The 23,701-nt window shown below is 45.1% G+C and overlaps 1 protein-coding gene across 1 annotated transcript; it reads right to left on the minus strand.

The window, feature by feature from the left end:
- On the minus strand, positions 1-23,445 carry LOC133457554 (protein-L-isoaspartate O-methyltransferase domain-containing protein 2-like). Its single transcript, XM_061736929.1, is given in 8 exon segments — positions 1-537; positions 539-618; positions 2,529-2,652; positions 4,665-4,836; positions 4,918-5,020; positions 5,438-5,588; positions 9,402-9,562; positions 23,310-23,445. Coding segments are annotated over 7 exon segments (1,284 nt in total). The 5' UTR covers positions 9,558-9,562; positions 23,310-23,445; the 3' UTR covers positions 1-39.
- Positions 23,446-23,701: the final 256 nt, after the last annotated feature.

The following is a 23,701-nucleotide window of genomic DNA, read 5'->3' on the forward strand; positions in this document are numbered from 1 at the left end:
CGGGTCCAGGTCCTGGTCCAGGTCCAGGTCCCGGCCCCCTCACTTGTCCCGGTAGAAGAGCAGGTACAGCTTGAGCGGCTCGGGCAGCGGCAGGCCCAGGATTCTCTCCCGCAGCAGGTTGACGGCGGGCGGCGGCCGCAGCAGCTCCCCCGTCTCCTTCTCCTCCTCCTCCTCCTCCTCTTCTTCCTCCTCCGGCTCCTCCTCTTCCTCCTCCTCCTCCTCCACCACCTCCTCCTCCTCCACCAGCCCCCTCCGGGCCCGCCGGCCCCCCCTCCGGGCCTCCCGCCGGGCCCCCCGGGCCGCCTCCTCGTCCTCCGGCCGGCCCTGGTTGTTGTTGCCGTCCAGCGGCGGCGGCGTTGCGGCGCCGCCAATGCCGCTGCTAGCCACCACCTGCCGCGTCGCCAGCACTAGCGCGTTGCAGTGGCGGCGGTGCACCCGCCGGCGCTTGAAGCGGGGGCCGTACTTGTGCAGGCCGGCCACGGCCAGGCCCCGGCCCACGCTGAAGGAGGAGCCCCGCCCCCGGGGCGGCCCCCCCCCCGGCGCCGCCCCTGGTCACGCGCAGGGTGTGGCGGATGCAGACCCGGGCCAGCTCCTGCAGGGACCGCACCTCGTACCTGGCTGGGGGAGTATGGAGGTAGAGTTGTTACTTAATTATTCAATCAAAAAAAAGATTGCTTCAATCAAAAAATATATTTTCAATAAAATAATTCACTTCAATCAAAAAGAATGATTTCAATCAAAGAAAAAAAGTGTTTGAATGCAAAAAAATATTTGAGACTCAAAAAAATTGCATTTGAACTCTTTATCATTTGAAGGGAGAAAAAATATGTTTTTGTGTCCTGAAATGCCCTGAATTCCCAAAACACAGTCTGCACTAGGGCTGGGCGGTATGGACTAAAAAATGTATCACGATAATTTCTGGCATTTATCCCGATAATGATAAAAATTACGATAAAAAAAATACCAATTCAACTCCACCTTTTTAACTATAAATCTATCACCACATTCAGTCTTTGGAGCCAAATCACTGCTCTAAAAGATACTGAATACTAAACTACACCAATTAAGGGAATTTATCTTTCTTTCTTTCTTTCTTTTTTTCTTTCTTTATTTCAGGGTCGTATCTTCCTTCCTTCCTTCCTTCCTTCCTTCCTTCCTTCCTTCCTTCCTTCCTTCCTTCCTTCCTTCCTTCCTTCCTTCCGACTCGTTTCTTTCTTTCTTTCTTTCTTTCTTTCTTTCTTTCTTTCTTTCTTTCTTTCTTTCTTTCTTTCTTTCTTTCTTTCTTTCTTTCTTTCTTTCAGGCTTGTTTCTTTCAGGCTTGTTTCTTTCTTTCTTTCCATAAATCAGTTTTACACAAAAACGTCATCAATGGGAATTTATCATTTTTACCGCGAGATACAAATTCTTACCGTGGGGAATTTTTTTGACGGTTTATCGTGAACGGTAAAATATCGCCCATTCCTAGTCTGCACCTGCTGTTTGTTAACAAATGTAGCTGTGATGTGTGGCTTGTTCACACGGGGCTGGGTTCCCGTGGGAAGCGACTTGGTGTGGGAGCTCGCGTAGGGGTGAAGGGCCCTTTTCCCGCCCCCACCAGCTAGGAAAGTTATAAAGACGGGACAGCCGGAAGTTCAAGTCAGAGTCAGCTGTGGGTCTAGTGCACGGACGCCCAGCGGGTTGATGGCTGCTCTGCCAGGACTGTCCGGCTCTCCAGTCCTTTGTGTGTCGAGGTAAGAGTTATCAAGGCCTAGCCCCTGTGTAATTGTTTGTTGCTCTGCCATTTGCGGGGGACAACCTGACACAGTTATCCTAGCAAAGGGCAATTGTGTGTGAGTCTTTTTGTGTGCACTGCTTGCTAATAAATTTATTCATTATAGCAGAAGCGAGTGTGTGTGTGTGTGATTCATTTTTGCGCAGCCAACCACTCTAGAACCCTAAGTGAGATTTCTCCCAAAACATAATTTATCATTTATTCAAAAAAGAAGTTGCTGGTCTGACTAATGGGGAAGCATCCACACACTGCGGGATGTTTGTGTCAAAATGATTCAATCAAAAAAACTTTTTTCACTTTTTTCACCCAAAAAGTGTTCAAATGCAATTTTTTGGGTCTCAAATGTTTTTTTGCATTCAAACACTTTTTTTATTTGATTGAAAAAGTTTTCCTTTATTAAAATGATGTTTTTTTATTGAAAAATATTTGTTTCTTTTTGAAGCAACTTCTTTTGTGATTAAATGATAAAGACACAAATGTCCTACCCATAATAGGGCCCGAACACAAAACAACACTACTTCAATCAAAGAAGTTGCTTCAAACTAAAAAAGACTTAACTTCTATCAAAGAAAACATTCCCAATCAAAGAAAAACAGTGTTCAAATGCATTTTTTTGAGTCTCAAATGTTTTTTTTGCATTCAAACACTTTTTTTCTTCGATTGAAATTTTTTTTTTTGATTGAAGTGACATTTTTTTTATTGAAAATATAGTTTTTGATTGGGAGGTGAGGGTCAGGGGGAGGCGGTTGGGACTTACGCAGCGGCGTGGTCCGGGTCCGGCCCGGCCCACCATGTTTGGGCAGCACCAGCGGGGCGAAGGACACAGAGATGATCTTCTTGGTCTCCCAGCTGGAGGTTCCGGTCCTGGTGATCTTGGTGAGCTGCAGGAACAGAGACCAGGAGCTGCAGGTTCAAATCCACTTCCTCGTGGTTAAAGGAAACATTAGCAGCAACAAGCACAACCCCCCAGGTTTGTACCACGGGGTACCAGCACCACGCTAACCCTAACCCCTCTGACCCCCCTCTAAATCTTAAAAGGGACCTATTATGAAAACCAGGTTTCCCTTGCTTCAACATATATAAAGTGGTCTTCCCTCAGCAACTCAGAGAAGGAGGAAAGCAACCAAATTCTGTACAGCCGCCCGGATGAGCCGTCCAGTCTGATGTGGATCTACGAGCCGTTCAGATTCTGCTCCCTTTCGTTACGTAACCAAAATGTGATTTACATCGGTTGGTCTCCGATACATGAAACCACACCCACAACTAACTCCACCGGCCGGAGCTTCCTCCATTTTTTCGTAGCGGTGTATCGCGTCATTCAGGCAGCCAATCAGCACAGAGCCTCATTATCATAGCCCCGCCCACTCAGAATCCTGCATAGATAATGAGGTTAGAGAATGGGAAGATAAAGACATGGATCAGAGGCTGAATTTCTAATTTATTTAACCAAAACAATCCAAAAATTGTTTTTAAGACATTCGAGGCTGGTTTAATATCGATGTTTTTTGGTAAGTGACCGTGGTTTAGCGGGATAATGCCCTTCGACGTGCGGAGGCCCCCGCGTCGTCCATATATTTATGATAATGTACGCCTCGTCGGGCATTATCGGGAGCACATTACACCTGTTTTAAAATCGCTGCATTGGCTCCCTGTGCGCTTCAGGGTTGATTTTAAGGTTCTTTTACTAGTTTTTAAGTGTCTTAATGGTCTTGGGCCTTCTTATTTGTCTGCACTACTTTTACCCTATCAACCCTCACGGACCCTGAGGTCCTCCGGTGCTGGCCTTTTAACCATACCAAAAGTTAGAACTAGGACACACAGGGAGGCGGCATTCAGTTTTTATGGTCCCCGATTGTGGAACAGCCTCCCGGAGAACCTCAGGGCCGCAGAGACTGTTGATGTTTTTAAAAAGAGGCTCAAGACTCATCTCTTTAATCAGGCTTTTAACTGACTCATTTAACTCTTTTACATTTTTTATGCTCACCCTTATTTTTATTGGATCTTACTACTCTGTTTTATAGTTAGTTTATCCTTTTTTATTATCATAATTTATTCTCATTGTTTTATCTTAATGTTTTATCTAAATATTTTAGTCGTTATTTATGGTCTATTTTATACATTTTACTGTCTTAGTCCTTTAGTTTTTAATGTCTTGCTTTTTAGACATACTTTTAGGATTTTACGTTATGTTATACTTTTTAAACTCTATTAGTGTATTTTATCCTGTTTTCTTGTAGCTTTTATCTCCAGTGTTTCCTCATGGGGAGCCTCCATGCTGGGAGTGACTCTGGCCTGCAGGGGGTCGTCCTGGGGATGGTTCTGGCCTGGATGGTGGTGGAGTTCTGCACCACGGCTTCACCGCTGTGGTGTGGACTTCTCTATCCGTCCGGGCCGGGATGGTCTCTGTGGGCCCCCCCCCCCCTTCTAGCTGCGGGCTATGAGACCTCCTGGCGTGGACGGCTCCCTGTTACCGTTTCGTCACCTGGATCCTCTGTGCCTAGCCATGTCTGCACCATGTGTCTGCGTGTGTCTATCTGTGTGTGTGCGGGGAGGGGGGAGGGGGGGGGGGCATTAATACATTTTATGTTTATGTTTTATGAAAAGCACTTTGTGTTACATTTTTTTTTGTATGAAAGGTGCTTTAAAAATAAAGTTTGATTTGATTTGATTTGATTATCCCTTACACAATTATTGAAAGACAATTATTAATAACTCCTAATAACTGAAACAGCACCCCTTTTGTTGAGCATCATAAATGGTGCCCCGTGTGAGGAACACCGCAGAACTGGGTTCCCCAGTACCCCCCCTCACCTTCTCCTCCAGGGGCATCACCAGGATACCCCCCCCCTCACCTTCTCCTCCAGGGGCATCACCAGGATGCCCCCCCCCTCACCTTCTCCTCCAGGGGCATCACCAGGATGCCCCCCACCTTCAGCAGGTTCTTCATGTAGTCCTCGTGCTCCTTCTGGACTCCGGCCCCGCAGTAAACCCGCTCGTACTGCCGGCTCTCCGGCGGGATCTCCAGGCAGTTCCCCTCCACGAAGGTCGGCTCGCAGAACTCGAACCTGGAGACGGGAGGGGGCGGGGCTTAGCGTGGGGGGGGCGGGGCTTAGCTTAGGGGGTGGGGTTAGGGGGGGGGGACCTACTTGTCGAAGCTGTCGCTGGTCTTGATGAAGGAGTCCAGCTTCTGGTAGGCGTACTGGATGACGTCGGCGTGCAGCTCGATGCCGTGGTTCACGCCCAGCGGCCCTGGAACAAAACAACAACAACAAAAGTTTAACATTTAACCCTGGAACCATCAACAAACATTTAACATTTAACCCTGGAACCAAACATCAAACGTTTAACATTTAACATCTAACCCTGGAACAGAACATCAAACATTTAGACGCTAGAACCAGACCAGAACCAGAACCAGACCGGAAAAAACTGGTCAGACGAAGGTCAGTGGAGGTCAGCAGAGATCAGAGGTTACATCTAGACCCGACCCGGTCCCGGCGGGGCCACCTACCCAGGACCAGGGCCACCTACCCAGGATCAGGATCAGGGCCACCTACCCAGGATCAGGGCCACCTACCCAGGAGCAGGACCAGGATCAGGATCAGGACCAGGCCCACCTACCCAGGATCAGGCCCATCATGGTGCTCAGGTAGCCGGTCCACCTACCCAGGATCAGGCCCACCATGGTGCTCAGGTAGCCGGTCCCGCTGCCCAGGTTGAGGAAGGACAGGCCCGGCTGCAGGTCCAAGGCCTCCATCACCTCCGAGTAGATGCAGGGGGCCGACAGGTGGATGTTGCCATGGCGCCAGGCCAGGTCCTGCAAGGAGAACCGGAGGATTAGATGGAGGAGGCGGAGATGGCCGCTGCAGCACTCGCCTGCGGGTAGGCCCACTTCCCTCGCCATGGAAACCGCATCATCGGCTAACCCTGGATTCACACTGAAAGCGTCAAAAATCCCCTGACGCCTGCACCGTGCTGCTTGTTGGATTCACACTGAAAGCTGCTGCACTGCCGACGCCTACAGAGGGCGGGGCTTACAGTGGGCGGGGCTTCAAGCTGCGCTGCAGAACTGGAGTGAACAGTGTATATAGTCTACATATATCTATATATAGCTGCACATCTTCAGTTTCCTATTTCACCATGGATCACACTTTGGGAACCTTCTTTTAGTGCTGGGCGGTATGACCAAAAATGTATATCACGGTATTTTTCAAAATTATATCGGTTTCACGGTATATCACGGTATTTTTTTTTTCATGCACAACTGGGTGTTAACCACATTTTCTAATGATTTGGAAAGGAATTGCTGCAGTAAATTGGCTTAGAATGGCCTATTTTACTGTCATGAGGAGGATGCATAAATCAAATAAATTTGATTTAGGCTTTTCAAAGAAAAAAATCTTTTACAAAATTACAAAGTAGAAAATATTTATTGAACATAAAAAACTGAACATTTTTTAATTTCCAGCATTATGTTGTTTTGGTTCCACCTCCTGGTGAATGTTGGTAAAATTCTTATGGGGTTAGTTTTTGGTTGGCCAACGATTTATGTTTGTGGTGCAACCGTTACGGAGCGGCCAGTCTATTTCCTTATATTACAACGCCGTTATTAATTGTTCAGTTTTTTCCCACTTATTCCACCAAAAGTGTTTTTTTGCCATTTTCGGCCAAACAATTTGGGTTACCAAACAATCGGTGCATCACTGCTGCTAAACAGTCCCCTCACAAACAGTGTCCGGCGGCGCGGCGTTCCCAACGTTGTGTAGCTACTGTACACACTCACTGGTATATCATATCATAAGAAAAATAAACACCGGTATTCGGTATGAACCGGTATACCGCCCTACCTTCTTTATATTTTAGCGTTATTTCTGCGTAGATAAGAGTGAGTTTGATGCTCCTTAACGTTATTTCTGCGTAGATAAGAGAGAGTTTGATCCTTAACCAGGTTGGTCCTGGATCAACATCAACCATCACCGTTGGTCCCGGTGAAGCTGCTTCTGTCTGCGGTGAATACTGACACACTGGGTCGGAGCGGATTTGGTTATTTTGCGTTGGATCGATGTAGCAAATAAAATCGTTGTGACCATCCAGCTCCTCAACCATCAGTTATTGTTTCACATGAGCAGTTCAGGTAAAAACGTCAGTCAAATCAGCAAAAATGTCAGTTTGCTGGATGAAATATATTAATTCCTGATAAAATAAGTGTGTTAGTGACAGCTCTGCTCCTGTACGCATGTGAATGAGTGAACGTTTCTACATGAAAGTACAATCTGCATTGAGGTTATTGCTTTGGGAATCCCGGTCTGTGATTGGACGCTGCCTCGGCGTCGCCGCTGCTCATTTGCATAAAGTTCAGATATTTCAACTTCAAATTGACGCTCATGACGCCTCCGACGCCTCTCGCAGCGTTTTCATAGACAATGAATGGGAGCCGGACGCCTGTGACGCCTGTGAGCTTTCAGTGTGAATGCAGGGTTAACCTAGGGTTAACCTCGGCTCGGCCCGGCGGCGCCTGCTGCTTCTACGCCGGACGATGCATGAAAGGAGACCCACCCACCTCCATGCCCAGTTTGAACTTTTACCCTCTGGCCGGAGATTCAGATTGCCCAGGACCAGATCTAACAGACTGAAAAATTATTTTATAACTCACGCCATCACCCAACTTAATTTAAAACTCAATAAATGAACAGCTGTGAACTCCACCCCCCACTCTCCACACTACATCCTCAGCCCCCCCCAGGGTATTTGTGTGTACTTTGTGTGCAAGTCTTTCCCTGACCCTGCACCCCAACCTGGGACTTGCTGATTGGGCCGGAGCTTCGGGAGCTGCGTGCTGGCCTGCGCCCCCCCCCCTCTGGTCATCCCGTTGCTGCTTCCACCTGCCTGCTGTGCTGTTGCCGTCCCTGACCCCCCAGTCTGGCCCTCGGCAGGAGGGTCCCCCCTTATGATCCAGGTCCTGGTCCAGGTTTCTTCCTCCTAAAGGGGAGTTTTTCTTGCCACTGTTTGGCTTAAGGTTTTTCTCCCACTATGGGAGTTTTTACCTGCCATTGTTTATGTAAAAATTGCTCGGGGGTTTATGTTCATGTTCTGGGTCTCTGGAAAGCGTCTAGAGACATCTGTTGTATTAGACGCTATATAAATAAAATTGAATTGAATTGAATTGTGCTGTGTCCTAGCTGTGTGAATGTGCTCTGTGTGAATGTGCCTTTTATGTTCTATGTTTCTTGGGTTTATCCCCCCCCTGTAAAGCGAATTTCCCCTCTGGAGGAGAATACAATGAAATTGAATTGAACTGCGAGGCCCCGCCCCTAAAACACAGGAGCCAATGGGTGTCGAGGACGAGGTCCACAGGGACCAGGACTCGGACACTCGGGTTAAAACGGGTCAGGGGGCCGGTGGGGGGGCTTAAGGGCGGGTCCATGACCTCCTGGACCCCCCTGGACCCTCTAGACCAGGGGTCGGCAACCCGCGGCTCTTTAGCGCCGCCCTAGTGGCTCCTGGAGCTTTTTCAAAAATGTTTGACCTTTTCTTTTTTTTTCCTTCTTTTTTTCTTTTTTTTTCCTTTTTTTCTCTTTTTTCTTCTTCTTTTTTTCCCTCTTTTTTCCTTCTTTTTCTTTTCCTTTTTAATCTCGACATTTCGACTTTTTTCTAAAAAGATTTAGATTTTTTTCTCGAAATTTTGACTTTTTTCTCGACATTGACTTTTTTCTCAACATTTTGACTTTTTTCTCGACATTTTGACTTTTTTCTCGACATTTCGTCTTTCGCCATTTGCCTTCATTCTAAGGCTTATACATCTAAGACTTTTCATTTTTTGCGGCTCCAGACGTATTTGTTTTTTGTGTTTTTGGTCCAATATGGCTCTTTCAACATTTTGGGTTGCAGACCCCTGCTCTAGACCCTCTAGACCCTCTAGACCCCCTGGACCCCCCTGGACCCTCTAGACCCCCTGGACCCCCCCGGACCCTCTAGACCAGGGGTGTCAAACATACGGCCCGCGGGCCGGAACCGGCCCCCAAGGAGGTTCGATCAGGCCCGCGGGATAATTTAAAAGTGAAAAAATGCATAAAAGACATGGAATTCAAATTTTTAATAAGATGCAATTCATGTATTATCCGCTAGGGGGCGCATTGTTTTGATCAGAGTAGAAGACAACAGCGGTATCAAGGCTCCATCTGCTTTTTTATAAATCTCATTTAATCTTAAAGTGCATTACTAAATTTTTCAATACCAATTAATTGTTAAAGTTTTGTGCCTTTGCACAAATCAGTGGGATCAGTTGCAATGCATATATGTGAATGATAAAAGTAAATTGCACATTTGTCTAAGGAAATATGAGGTGTTCCATGAAATGTTTTGTAAAAGGAATATTTTGAATTTCAACATTTTCCTAATGCTCTTGCGCTTTTTTACACCAAAACAAAGGAAAGAAATTATATTTTGAGTGTGACTTCCATACATGCTATTATATAGCATGTATGGTGTAATTTGAATGGTCCGGCCCACTTGACATCTACCGAGGCCGTATGTGGCCCACGATGTGAAATGAGTTTGACACCCCTGCTCTAGACCCCCTGGACCCCCCTGGACCCTCTAGACCCCCCGACCCGGCACCCTCCCCCCTCACCTTGTAGGCGTTGTCGCGGTACTCGTCCAGGTAGTAGTCGGCCCGGTCGATGGCCCGGAAGGCCCGCTCCACCAGGTCCGAGCGGATGTAGTACGCCTCCTTCAGGTTGTCAATCAAGTCGTCGTTGTCCTCGCCGGCGCTCACGGCTCCGCCCATCCTGACTGGAGGAGGGGGAGAACGGGAGTTGGTACCGGTAGCAGTGGTGGTACCAGCACCGGTACCAGCACTGGTACCAGCACTGGTACCAGCACTGGTACCAGCACTGGTACCAGCACTGGTACCAGCACTGGTACCAAGACTGGTACTAGTGTTGGGCGGTATGATCAAAAATGTATATCACGGTATTTTTTTTTTTCATGCACAACTGTGATTTGGAAAGGAATTGCTGCAGTAAATTGTCTTAGAATGGCCTATTTTACTGTCATGAGGAGCAAATATTGTAGACATTAATGTCCACACTAGTATAAATACAGGTTTGCATGGCCGGCACTTCTGATTCTAATGAAGTGAGAGAATCAGTCAGACAACACTTAAAGACTTTAAGGGCCCGATTTACTAAGATCCTAAATAAAGAGTACTAAATTGCGTGTGCACTGAAAAAGTTTGCGCGTGCTGTTTGCGTGTGGTTTGCGGGTGATCAACTAAGATTGCGTGCACAATTGATAACAGGTGCAAACAGCAGTATTTAAATGAGGTGTTGCGCGTCTTACGGTTTGCGAGCGCAAACTTTGCGCCATGGAGAGTCTGGATGGAAAGCAGAGTCACAAGTCACAAGCACAAAATGAAATTTGACGAGTTGGAGTTAGAGATATTAGTGGAAGAGGCAAATAAACACATTGATGAACTACAGCAAAGAAATTTAAACATTACCAAAAGAAACGCAATATGGGAGAAAGGTCCGTGTATCTTTTGGTCATTGGATTTTTCCATCATGAGTGGGAATCAAAAAACAAAAAACGATTGGTTTATTTGATTTTCCTTTTAAAACAAAAAACAAATATTGAATTACACTGCATTTTTTCTTTTTCTGTGTTAATATGATTTAACAAAGATTCAAAATACGCTTTTATTTTCGTTTTCTATTTCATGTAAGAAAAATGAAATCCCTAGTCAACAGGAAGGAAAAAACGAACCAAAAACAACCGTTTATTCATATTCGTGCACCGGAAGCTGGCATTTACAACCGAGTGAACTTAGTTCTGGATATTTAACAGGCATTCCTGTGACAATTCTCTCCAGGGGAAGTTTGATTTTAATATTTTATTGGTCGGGTTTACGTGACTCGGAAATGGCTCTGTATGCTGCAGTTCGGGTAACCATGGCAACCATAGCGGCTCTGAAACAACAGATTAAGGATTATTTTTTAAAGATTGATTAAGGACTTGTTCCACAGCGGTTTGACGCACAAACACATTTCCTGCACGTTGCAGCAGATGTGTCTCCTGCAATGCTCAGAAATGAGCGTCAGAAGATTCTGTGCTCGGCATGATCTGAGGAGAAAAAGGCTACGCAGAGCTGGAGAGCGCTTTGATTCATCATGGCCGAATGACCGGCTATCTGTCTTCACTGGGGGTGCATGCTGGAGAAGGTCGGGTTGGAAGAATTAATTTAGTCCCACGCGTGAGGTATCCACGTGATTACCATTATATGTATAAATTGCACTGCAGCACAAACTTTACCTGACGCCGGAATTCATGGTATGGCTGATGGAGCTCTCTCAGGTTCTTCCAACCCGACCTTCTCCAGCATGCACCCCCAGTGAAGACAGATAGCCGGTATTGCGGCTTTCCTGTACTTTTAAGAGCCGCTTGAGAGTTTATTGTTAGGTCCTGTATATTTGCATGACGCGCTGCTGACAGAGAATAGGCTGAGTCCGACAGAAGTTTTATGGCGTTTAATGACAAAACTCAGCCACAACGGCCTTCCGACATGCTTAATGGGTTTTAAACGTGTACACTGCAAACGTGATCGGGGTGATCAGTGATCAGTACAAAGCTGTCAACAAAAATTAGGCTACGGCTCCCTAACAGTCTGTCCTAACTGCATGCGAGCGTCCGACTGTCGCGCCGCACTGCGTGGCATCGGACCCGCTCTGAACGCGTTATCGGCCCCACGTTCTACCACGTTCTTTTGATTGACAGCTGAGACTCGCCTTTTAGAAGGCTGATTTATGGGTCCGCGTTACACCAACGCAGACCTTACAGCGTAGGGTACGCGGCGCGGTCACCGAACGGTGCGCGTCGCCGCGTACCCTACGCTGTAGGCTACGCCGTCGATTTTACGCGGAACCATAAATCAGCCTTTATTCACCCGCCCGTGCGCTCCTGAAAGAAACTCCTAACATTAGCCGACTCCTAAAAGAGTAAAGGGACAAGTAAAAGATGGGTGATTACTTGTAATCTCCCTACGTTTGTACTTTCTAAACAGAAAACAAGCTTATTATTCGGTGGAATAAGTGGGGAAAAAACCGAACAATTAATAACGGCGTGTGATTACGCAATCAAACAGCGAACAGCTGGAGTGACCGGCGTGCGGTGCAAACATGTCAGCATGTCAGATCATTACTGGGATGTGGGGAAAAAGCAGAGGACACGATCAATCCGGCAGGATCCGGGACAAATTAAGCCCTAATAAGATTAAGATAAGATTCTTATTATATCTTATTATCTTATCAGAACCTTCCAGCCTGGCGATCTCCCTCCAGCAGCTGCCACTTTATTGAAGTTCTTGTATTGAAATGACTGTTTCCTACAGCGCTTTACACTTTTTTTTCAACTTTCAACCGGCTTTCAACGCGAGCGACGGGAAGAAAATAGAAGCAGGGCGTGCGACAAAAGTCTAGCTCAAAACGACGCCGCGTCGCTCGCCACCAGTGTAGACAGTGCAATAAAAAATAAAGCAATGGAACTGTTTTTGACGCTGACTCTCGCTCGCGTCGCATGCAGTGTGTATATTTGCAATATACTGTGGACATCTGAATAAAAACCTCATAAATAGATTGAATCAAAGCGCTCTCCAGCTCTGCGTAGCCTTTTTCTCCTCAGATGATGCCGAGCACAGAATCTTCTGACGCTCATTTCTGAGCATTGCAGGAGACACATCTGCTGCAACGTGCAGGAAATGTCATTGTGCGTCAAACCGCTGTGGAACAAGTCCTTAATCAATCTTTAAAAAATAATCCTTAATCTGTTGTTTCAGCGCCGCTATGGTTGCCATGGTTACCCGAACTGCAGCATACAGAGCCATTTCCGAGTCACGTAAACCCGACCAATAAAATATTAAAATCAAACTTCCCCTGGAGAGAATTGTCACAGGAATGCCTGTTAAATATCCAGAACTAAGTTCACTCGGTTGTAAATGCCAGCTTCCGGTGCACGAATATGAATAAACTGTTGTTTTTGGTTCGTTTTTTCCTTCCTGTTGACTAGGGATTTCATTTTTCTTATATGAAATAGAAAACGAAAATAAAAGCGTATTTTGAATCTTTGTTTAATCATATTAACACAGAAAAAGAAAAAATGCAGTGTATTCAATATTTGTTTTTTGTTTTAAAAGGAAAATCAAATAAACCAATCGTTTTTTGTTTTTTGATTCCCACTCATGACGGAAAAATCCAATGACCAAAAGATACACGGACCGAGAAAACCTGCGATAGAATAAATGCAGTTGGTAACACAAAAAATGGAAAACCGTCTGGTTTTTCATATTTCAATTTTAGGCACAGATCAAAAATACGAAATAGAAAAACGGACCACAGGACCGAATTTGATTTTAATATTGAATTGGTCGGGTTTGCGTGACCCGGCGGTGCTCGGCATGATCTGAGGAGAAAAAGACAATCAGACACAGAGCTGGAGAGCGCTTTGATTCATCTATTTATGAGTTAAGTTTTTATTCAGATGTCCACAGTATATTGCAAATATTATATCTTATATAGCAAACACTGACAGTAAATGTGTGACAGACAGGACCATCATCCGAAAGAAGAGAAGTGTTCAGAACAGCACTGAGCGCACACTAAAGGCTGATTTATGGTTCCGCGTTACACTAACGCAGAACCGAGGGCGTAGGGTTCGCGGCGACGCACACCGCACCGCGACCCTACGCCGTCAGCTACGCCGTCGATTTAACGCAGAACCATAATTCAGGCGAAGCTGCAGTCTGTCTGCGCTGATCCTGACACAGCGGGTCGGAGCGGATTTGGTCATGATGTTTAACCAGTGTTTTGTGATTAATAAGCACGGGTTTTAATTAAATGTAATTTACGAAGGATGATTTCACGTTCAATAAGATAAGTAATCAATAAAATACAAAGTTTTGGCACAAAGGCTTGGCCTGCTTGTGGGCGAGTGGAGGGGGGCACAATAAGAGAAGGTGGCAAGATATAAGGCGGAGAACTAAAGAAAAAGTGGCCTTTAATAAAACTTGTGCCACCATTTTTAAAATAGCATGCAGCAGAATAAAGACTCTCTCTCTGCGTATTCTTTGATTTTGGATGTCGCCTCCTTGCCACAATAACAGCAGCAGCAGATTAGCACCTTCCTTTCGAACGTATTAAATACAGACGCAATCACAATACGCGCAATTACTTTCAGGCTTGGTAAATCTCATTGCGCGTGGTAAATGGAGCAATTTGCATCTTCCCCTCCCAGTATTTAGGATTTCTGCCGGGTACGCCCCATATTGATTATTCATCAGGGCAAAAGTACTAAATGAACAGCGTGTGCAATTTTGCGCATTTCAGAGACGCAGTCCTCTTTGCACGCTGTTAGTACATCAGCTGGTACTTTGGTTTGCGGGTGCTGTCAAGTTTGCACACGTTTTTACGCACGCAAACCTTTAGTAAATCGGGCCCTAAGTGTTGTCTGACTGATCTTTTACAAAATTACAAGGTAGAAAATATTTATTGAACATAAGAAACCGAACATGTTTTAATTTCCCAGCATTATGTAGTTTTGGTTCCACCTGCTGGTGAATGTTGGTAAAATTCTTATGAATGGGCTCAAATTAATGTCATAAGTATTTTGTATCTGTAAATAAACTTTGTACTTGTAGAAATATTTTGTGCGTGTGCAAAAAATATTTGTACTTGCAAAAAATATTTGTACTTGTAGAAATATTTTGTGCGTGTGAAAAAAATATTTGTACTTGTAGAAATATTTTGTGCGTGTGCAAAAAATATTTGTACCTGCAAAAAATATTTGCACTTGCAAAAAAAATTTGTACTTGTAGATACAAAGCTACAAACTTTTTTTACAAAAGCTACAAACTTTTTACAAAGCTACAAACTTTTTTTACAAAAGCTACAAACTTTACAAAGCTACAAACTTTTTTTACAAAGCTACAAACTTTTTTTACAAAGCTACAAACTTTTTTTACAACTACGAGTTTTGGCACTGTTTTGACGTGCCAAAACTAAGAGCCAATCAGCGATCTTTGGCACGGGTTTCAAAGGGGTTCTGGAGAGCCAATCAGATCATTGCATCGTCTACTGACGTCGCCGCCATATTGGATGTTCAAGACTGTAAACTAATACAAGTAAATGGACTTATTTTCATAAAGCGCCTTTCTACAAAGAAATGTACGTTTTACGTCTCATTTATTCATTCACACACGCACTAATATACTTGGGAAACAATTAGGCACCAAATATAATATATTTAATTTTCTCAGATGGCAAAAATAAGAACTTTATTGATCCCACATAGGAGTAATTCATGTTATATCAGCTATAGAGAACAAGGTAGTGCCGAAAAACAATATATATCCCCCTCACAAAAATAAGAAAAATACAGAAACATATTCTCTCATTAACAAAGCATATTTTACATCTTTACACATTACATTACATGTTATTGTTATTTTATTGTCTGAAAAATGGTTCAAATATGTTATTTTGTTATTTGAATTTTTTTTAATTCGTTTTGTTGATAAAAAAATGTCTCTATTTTTGTGAGGGGGGATATATATTGTTTTTCGGCACTACCTTGTTCTCTATAGCTGATATAACATGAATTACTCCTGTGTGGGATAAATAAAGTTCTTATTTTTGCCGTCTGAGAAAATTAAATATATTATATTTGGTGCCTAATTGTTTCCCAAGTATATTAGTGCGTGTGTGAATGAATAAATGAGACGTAAAACGTACATTTCTTTGTAGAAAGGCGCTTTATGAAAATAAGTCCATTTACTTGTATTAGTTTGCAGCGCAGTCTTGCCACATCCAATATGGCGGCGACGTCAGTAGGCGATGCAATGTGCTGATTGGCTCTCCAGATACCCTTTGAAACCCGTGCCAAAGATCGCTGATTGGCTCTTAGTTTTGGCACGTCAAAACAGTGCCAAAACTCGTAGTTGTAAAAAAAGTTTGTAGCTTTTGAAAAAAAGTTTGTAGCTTTCGTAAAAAAGGTTTGTAGCTTTGTAAAAAAAGTTTGTAGCTTTGTGAAAAGTTTGTAGCGTTGTATCTAGAAGTACAAATACTTTTTGCAACATGCACAAAATATTTCTACAAGTACAAATATTTTTTTCACACGCACAAAATATTTTTACAAGTACAAATATTTTTTGCAAGTACAAATATTTTTGGCACACGCACAAAATATTTCTACAAGTACAAAGTTTATTTACAGATACAAAATACTTATGGCTTTAATTTGAGCCCATACTTATGTGGTTACTTTTTGGTTGGCCAACGATTTATGTTTGTGGTTCAACCGTTACAGGAGCGGCCAGTCTATTTCCTTATTTTACAACGCCGTTATTAATTGTTCAGGTTTTTTCCCCACTGATTCCACCGAACACCCAAAGTGTTTTTTTTTGCCGTTTTCGGCCGAACTATTTTGGTTACTGAACAATCGGTGCATCACTGCTGCTAAACAGTCCCCTCACAAACAGTTTCCAGCGGCGCTGGTTGTGTGGTTTACAGCTTAAAAAAACTCAAATATCCTATCTCAAAAAATTTGAATATTCTGGGAATCTTAATCTTAAACTGTAAACCATAATCAGCAATATTAAAATAATAAAAGGCTTGCAATATTTCAGTTGATTTGTAATTAATCCAGAATGGATGACATTTTAGTTTTTTTAATTGCATTACAGAAAATAAAGAACTTTATCACAATATTCTAATTTTCTGAGACAGTCCTGTATGTCTATATATAGATTTATAGTAATTTTTATGTATATAATTGGAGGTAAATATATGAACCAGTATATATAGCATATCTACTCTTATATAGTTATTCAAGTATATTGTTATATCATTACTGTCTATTGTTCTCTATTATATTGTAGTATTATAGTAAAGTAATGCTAATGTAATACCATACATTATAATTACTTCTATTATTACATACATACATAGTAACAACTAAATGCTGGACGTTTGTTTTGTTTGCTTTGATTTGTTTTTGACTATATTTATATATACATATAATTGTTATTAAAGTAGGTATGAGTGTTTTATAAGTAAGTTTATTGAAACTCTTGTTCTATGTAATAATGTATGTAGATTCAGGGGTAGGACTGGATAAGTGTTTACTACAATCCTACTCTGTTTGGAACATGTTGGTGGATCCGAGAACTAATATTATATGAAGTGCTGTACATACATATATATATATATATATATATATATATATATATATATATACATATATACATATATATATATATATATATATATATATATATATATATATATATATATATATATATATATAAAAGATAAGAATAAGATAAGAAATCCTTTAATAGTCCCCCAGAGGGGAAATTTCCAGATTACAGCAGCAAAGGGGATAGTGCAAAACACAAGAGGCATCAATATTACACAATAATAATAATAATAATAATAATAATAATAATAATAATAATAATAATAATAAAAAACACTATAAACAGTATATACAATAATAAGAAGAAGAAGAGAAGGAGAATAAAAATAGTAATAAATAAAAAATACTAGTATACAAAAAAAGAAAAACAGATGGATATTTACAGATGTTATTTATGCACGTTGAGGTGAATGATATTGCACATTATTTTCCGGTTTGTATATTTATTGTCAGGATTGTTTGTGGTCTACTGTGCTGGTGATGGTTGTGTAGTCTCACAGCTGCAGGGAGGAAGGACCTTCTGTATATATATATATATATATATATATATATATATGTCTAAAGTCTAATGTCTAAAATATATATATATATATATATATATATATATATATATATATATATATATATATATATATATATATATATATATATATATATATATATATGCATGTTCGCAGTTGCATGTCAACCAAAGCTGCACTAATGTACATGCACTCAATGATCTTCTCCCATATAACTTACTGCTTGACAACCTGGTCTCAAGCTAGTAACACTGCACTTAAACCACTGCTTTCCTTATACAAAAAACCATTAAGGTACTGGACAAGAAATCCAATGACTATCATCACTGCCATATTTTATTGAAATATAAGTTGTTACATCTGGACAATCTCATCAAATACTCACACTTATGTCTATTGTATAAAATCATTCATGGACTTGCTCCTCCTGTACCGAACCAGTTCATAAAGGATAGATAAATGTAAATGTAATTAATTCATCTCATCAAGGTGGCATCAACATCCACACGGAGCAGCTAGAGATTGTGTGGTCCAGTTAAGAAAACGTGCTTTTAGCCAGTCTGCATTTTCTATCAGGGCTGCTCGTGAGTGGAACTTCATACCAACTGAGATTAGAAACCAATCAAATGATGCTTCTTTTAAGTTTTATCTAAAAAAGTGGTTAATTAGTGGCCAAGGCTGTCAACATTACATTTTAGTGCTTCATTTTCCTGCTTGCTGCCCTGCCTGTCGGTGTTTGTCTGCTCCACCTGTCATGTTGCCTATTAGTTTGTGTAGTTACACTGTTGCTTTTTGTGCATGGCTTTTTATTCTGTGTTTAGTGCTTTTGTCTTGTTTGTTTTTGGCCTGTTAGTGTGTTACTGTGTCTTGTGTTATTAATTGGAGCTTAACCAGCGAATTTCGGGAGCAGGACCACGCCTCAACCACGCCTCAACCACGCCTCCTCCGGCACCACGCCTCCTCCGGCAAACCTTCAAATACCAGCCTAACCCTCAGTTCCTCTTCGCTCTCGTTCTCTGCAGCACGTTCGCTCTCGTTCTCCGAACCAGAACCGCAAGCACGACAACACTACTACACGCTCGTATCTTAGATCGTTACTCACCCATTCAGGCATGGATCTCGTGTCGTTATCGCCATCGGATGACCACCGTTTGCAGGGGATCACCAGCAAACACCAGCTGATCGGGATCCCGAGGAGAAAAAACTTTTCAGCCGTCGCCGCGCCCGAAGCGCCGCTCTCCCGGGCCCCCACGGCCGCCCGGGGGGCCGTCGAGCTCCGTCTCCTCAGCGGTCCGCGTCCGGTTCATCTCTCCTGAACATCCGGGATTGCGGCAGCCCGCCATGGTGTCCTCCCCGTCTCCTGGCCCGCCTCTGTCACCGGCGGGAAGGGGACGCGCCGCGGACAATCCCTCGCCGTCGACCCAACAGCGCAGGCTGCGCATCCGCCGGCAGTCTCGCCACGCTCCGGCGGGGGGGCCCCGACGGCCCGCCTTCTGCAGGCGTTTCGGGCTGGACTGTCGCCACCCTCCATAGGGCACTGCGTGGTGGAGGAGTCCCTTTTCACCGCATGGACAATAAAGAAAAAACTTCTCAACCATCTCATGCCAGCCTGCCATGCCTGCTCTCTTCCGGGTGACGTCATCACGCCGACGGCGCGCCGTGACGTCGACGGCCCCATTAAAGGGCCCGTCCGCTCCAGCCCCCGGGTCTCGCATGCGAAGATTTTTCCAGTGGCCAGCCGCGGTATTGCAACCGAAAAAAAAAATTAAATTAAAAAAAAGCTTTTTCCCATAGACCGCAATAGTAAAAGAGAAGCAATCGTACAAACCGGATGTTGAGCATTACCTTTACTCACAACGTCTTTTATTAACATTCTCGTTAAACATAATCTCCGAACAACGTTGCCTCATTGCAGGAACCTCAACTCCACATGAGCGGTCCTTCACCTTAAGCCGTCCGTGTGGAAACATAAACAATTCCATCGTTACACTGCCCACCTCCAGCAACTACAACAGCTAACTTCGGCCGGGGTTGCTAGCACCGGCTTGCTAGCTCCCCCCTCAGCCCTCCTCCGGAACCTACAACAGCTAACTCAGCCGGGGTTACTAGCACCGGGATGCTAACACCCCCCTCAGCCCACCTCCAGAACCTACAACAGCTAACTCTGCCGGGGTTACTAGCACCGGGATGCTAGCTCCCCCCGCTATGCTCGTTCAGCAGCCTCAACCGCCAGCAGTAGAAGGGGACCTCGGCACCGGATTGCCAGGATCCTCTGCTTCCCAGCGCCATCAGTCCCAGCAGGTTACCTCGGTTGGGGCCACCAGCATCGGGATACTGGTACCCGGCATCCCTCCCACCGCATTTCAACCCAGTTTCCTTCCTCAACCCGTTCCGGCCCCGCAGGCAACTACTCATTTCACCCCGTCCACAGCTAATCCCGCCGTCCGTCATCCCAACGCTTTCGCTTCCCGCCCTTCCCCAGTTCCGGCCAAACCTGCGCAAACAAACCTACAACTTGATTCCGAGCGAAGACTTCTCCCTTCACTACGCCACCATCAATCACGCCATCGCCCTCATTAAACTCACCGGGAAAAGGTCGTGGCTCTCAAGCGGATATCACCAGCGCTTTCAAGGTTCTCCCCATTCACCCAGACTTCTGGCAATACTTCAGCGTCCGCTGGCGAGGTGCATACTACTTGCAGTCAGGCTCACCTTTGGCTGCAAGAGCAGCCCCTAACTTTTCGACACCTTTAGAGGCCCTCTGCTGGATCCTCTCCAACAACCACGGCATTCCTTCCTCGTCCATCTCTTGAATGATTTCCTCATCGTTACCCCTCTCTCATCGCCACCCGCTTCCGGCCTTCCGTTTTCTCCGAACTCGGGGTTCCATTGTCCGCTGAGGAAACGGTGGGCCCCTCCACTTCCCTCGAATTCCTCGGTATCACTCTCGATACGGATCTGTTTCAGGCTTCTCTTCCAACCGAAAAGCTCAACCGAATCGGTCTTCTTATTTATCGGTCTTCTTATTTCCTCTTAGCCCCAGGCTGCACCAAACGCCAACTCCTCTCCCTCCTGGGCCACCTCAATTTTTCCATTATTCCCCAAGGGTGGGCCTTCATCTCCCACTTGCCGTCCATCGCTTCCGCTGTTCCATCTCTCTTGTCTCCCATCTCCCCAGACAACCCGAGCTGTGCCGAGCTTCGTTTGTGGCTCAACCTCCTTGCCGCCTGGAACGGGATCACTTTCTTCATGATGACCAACTGGCTCACCCCCACGACATCAATCTATACACCGATGCTGCTCCTTCAATCGGTTTTGGGGGCTTTTATGATGGCAGATGGTTCGCAGCAGGACGGCCCTCAGAGCGCGCAAACGAATACCACAACGTATCGACCGAACCATAGATCATCATCGCCATCGTCATTGCCATCGTCATCGTTATGGTCATCGTTATCGTCATCATCGCCATCATCATTCATCGCCATCATCATCATCGCCATCATCATTCTTCGCCATCATCATCGCCATCTTCTTCGCCACCATCATCGCCATCATCTTCATATCGATAAGTATCGACATAATTAATAAAGGACGCTCCAACTCCACATCCATCATGCTGTTCATGCGCCGTCTAGTCTGGCACTCAGCCATACATCAATTTATCCTCCATGCAGCACATGTCCCCGGTCACTCCACCACCATCACCGACTCTCTTCTCGTTTCTCATCCCCGAAGACCAATCACCCCTGAATACTTTCGAGACCCCGGCCAACTACTTGTCTTCCTGGAAAACACAGAGCACATCTTCAACAGATCCTTGCGTCCGAGTCAGGACAGTCGTCACCAGTTTCTGGTTTCACCATCGCTTCCGTCATATACTCTCCTTATCGGCATCTCCCCAACGCACTACTCCGGTCACTCCTTAGGATCAGAGCCGCCACTTCAGCCTCCCGCCACGTATCCCAGAGCACCTCATACAGCCCATGGGCCGATGGTCCTCCCAACTATCATCGCTACATTCGCTCAGATCTTAGCGACCTCAGATCCGCTCAGTCTCATCTCCTTAAATAATCCACGGTTTTGGGGGTTCGTCGTTGCCCGGGCGCTGCGGCAGATTCCCTACCAGCTTCCCCACAACGCATCGACCGATCCATAGATCATCGTCATTGTCATTGTCATCGCCATCGCCATTATCATCACCATCGTCATCGTTATCATCTTCGTATCAATAAATCATTTAAACGTATCCTGTTGATGGCGTGGTCCTTGCTAGTGAATTGGAGCTTAACAAGCGAATTTCGGGAGCAGGACCACGCCTCCTCCGGCACCACGCCTCTTCCGGCAAACCTTCAAATACCAGCCTAACCTTCAGTTCCTCTTCGCTCTCGTTCTCTGCACCCCTCCCCCCCACCCCTTTTCTCTTCACCTTCTTCCCTCTCTTTCTCTACCTCATAAGCCCCTTTCACACAGAGATTCCGCAATATTGGTGTAAAGAAGTCCTGCCAATACGCCGCCTTTGTTGGTTCACACAGAACCATACAACGCCGGCATAACGCCGCTCCCGTCTGTAAATTCACACAGCATGCCGGCGTTCCGCAATCAGAGGCGTGACGACAGCGTCAGCGTCTAGTGGCATGCCGGCATGCCGGCTGTGTCATTCACACAGACCCCGTTTCGGCTCTGTGACTACCTCCGCTGCCGGCTTATTGGTGGGGCCACTTGGCCCCCCCATTCCGCCTCCGTGACTTTCACACAGAACAGCGAGGCGGCTTAAAGGCGCAACGTTCCCGCCTCGAACTGGCTGTGTGAAAGGGGCTATAGATTCCTAGGGGGTTCGTCGTTGCCCGGGCGCTGCGGCGGATTCCCTACCAGCTTCCCCACAACGCATCGACCGATCCATAGATCATCATCATCGTCATTTTCATCGCCATTATCATCACCATCGTCATCGTTATCATCTTCGTATCAATAAATCATTTAAACGTATCCTGTTGATGGCGTGGTCCTTGCTAGTGAATGTTGATGTTACTGTTGCTGCTTCATGTTGTTTCTGTTTTCGTTTGTAGCAATTTTCTGTTGTTGAGCTTATGTTAACCTGTGTGTGTCTGTACTTTAGCTTAGTCTCTTACCCTTTAATCTTTATTTTGATGTAGCCTTCTTATTTGGAAATGCTTTATTGATTATAACTTAATAATTTTTCTTTTAGGTTGACTATTTTACACCAGTCCAGGGACAGCAGATGCAAAATAGCCTTTTTGGCTAATTCTGGCATATTTTACATTGGTGTAAATGTATTATTAATGTGCATTGTCCCTGTAATTTAAACCTTTAAATAAAAATAAAATAAATATATATATATTTGTATTCTGTTTTGTGACTTTTTTGTACGCTTTTTTAAGCATGTTCGAAATAAAATCTTCAAATCAAATTTTTACCCCCTAACGTGTCAGGTTGAGGGTTGAGGGTTCGAGCCCCGCCGGGCTGCAGTTCCCCCCAGGGGCCCCAGAGCCCCGGGAGTCCCGGGGCCCCAGCGGCCCCAGAGCCGGCCCTGCTGCTGGATCAACAGTCTCGTGGATTAAAAACCCAGATTTAACCAGAACCGGTTCTGGAGCCGTTTAACGGGCCGGTACCGGGCCAGTACCGGGTCCGACAGAACCAGCCGCATCTCTAATAACAACCAGGGAGGATAAAAACATCCATTCTGCTGGAACTGCAGCGGAACCGAGCCGGACCGGCGGCTCGGACGGTTCAGGGCTCGGGTTCTGGTTCGGTACCTGCGTATCCGGATCCTGCGGAGGTTCTGCAGCAGGTTCTGCAGCAGGTTCTGCAGGAGGTTCTGCAGGAGTTCTGTTGTTGTTGTTCTGGATCAGCTGCAGGAACCAGTGCCGGATGTTAAACATAAAGCCTGATTTATGGTTCTGCGTTAAATCGACGTAGGGTACGCGTACCCTACGGCGTAGGGTACGCAGCGACGCGCACGGTACGGTGCGCTTCGCTGCGTAACGTACGCCGTAACTCTGCGTTGGTGTGACGCAGAACCATAAATCAGCCTTCAGGGCCAGAGGACGCGCTGACGTCACGGGTCACGTTACGCACGACGTCAGTTAGGGGAGGGGCGGGGCGGGGAGAGGAGGGGCCAGCGCGCATGTGCGGGGTAAAAACACAA

The sequence above is a fragment of the Cololabis saira genome, chromosome 12 (genome assembly GCF_033807715.1).
Source record: "Cololabis saira isolate AMF1-May2022 chromosome 12, fColSai1.1, whole genome shotgun sequence".
NCBI classification, from domain to species: Eukaryota; Metazoa; Chordata; class Actinopteri; order Beloniformes; family Belonidae; genus Cololabis; species Cololabis saira.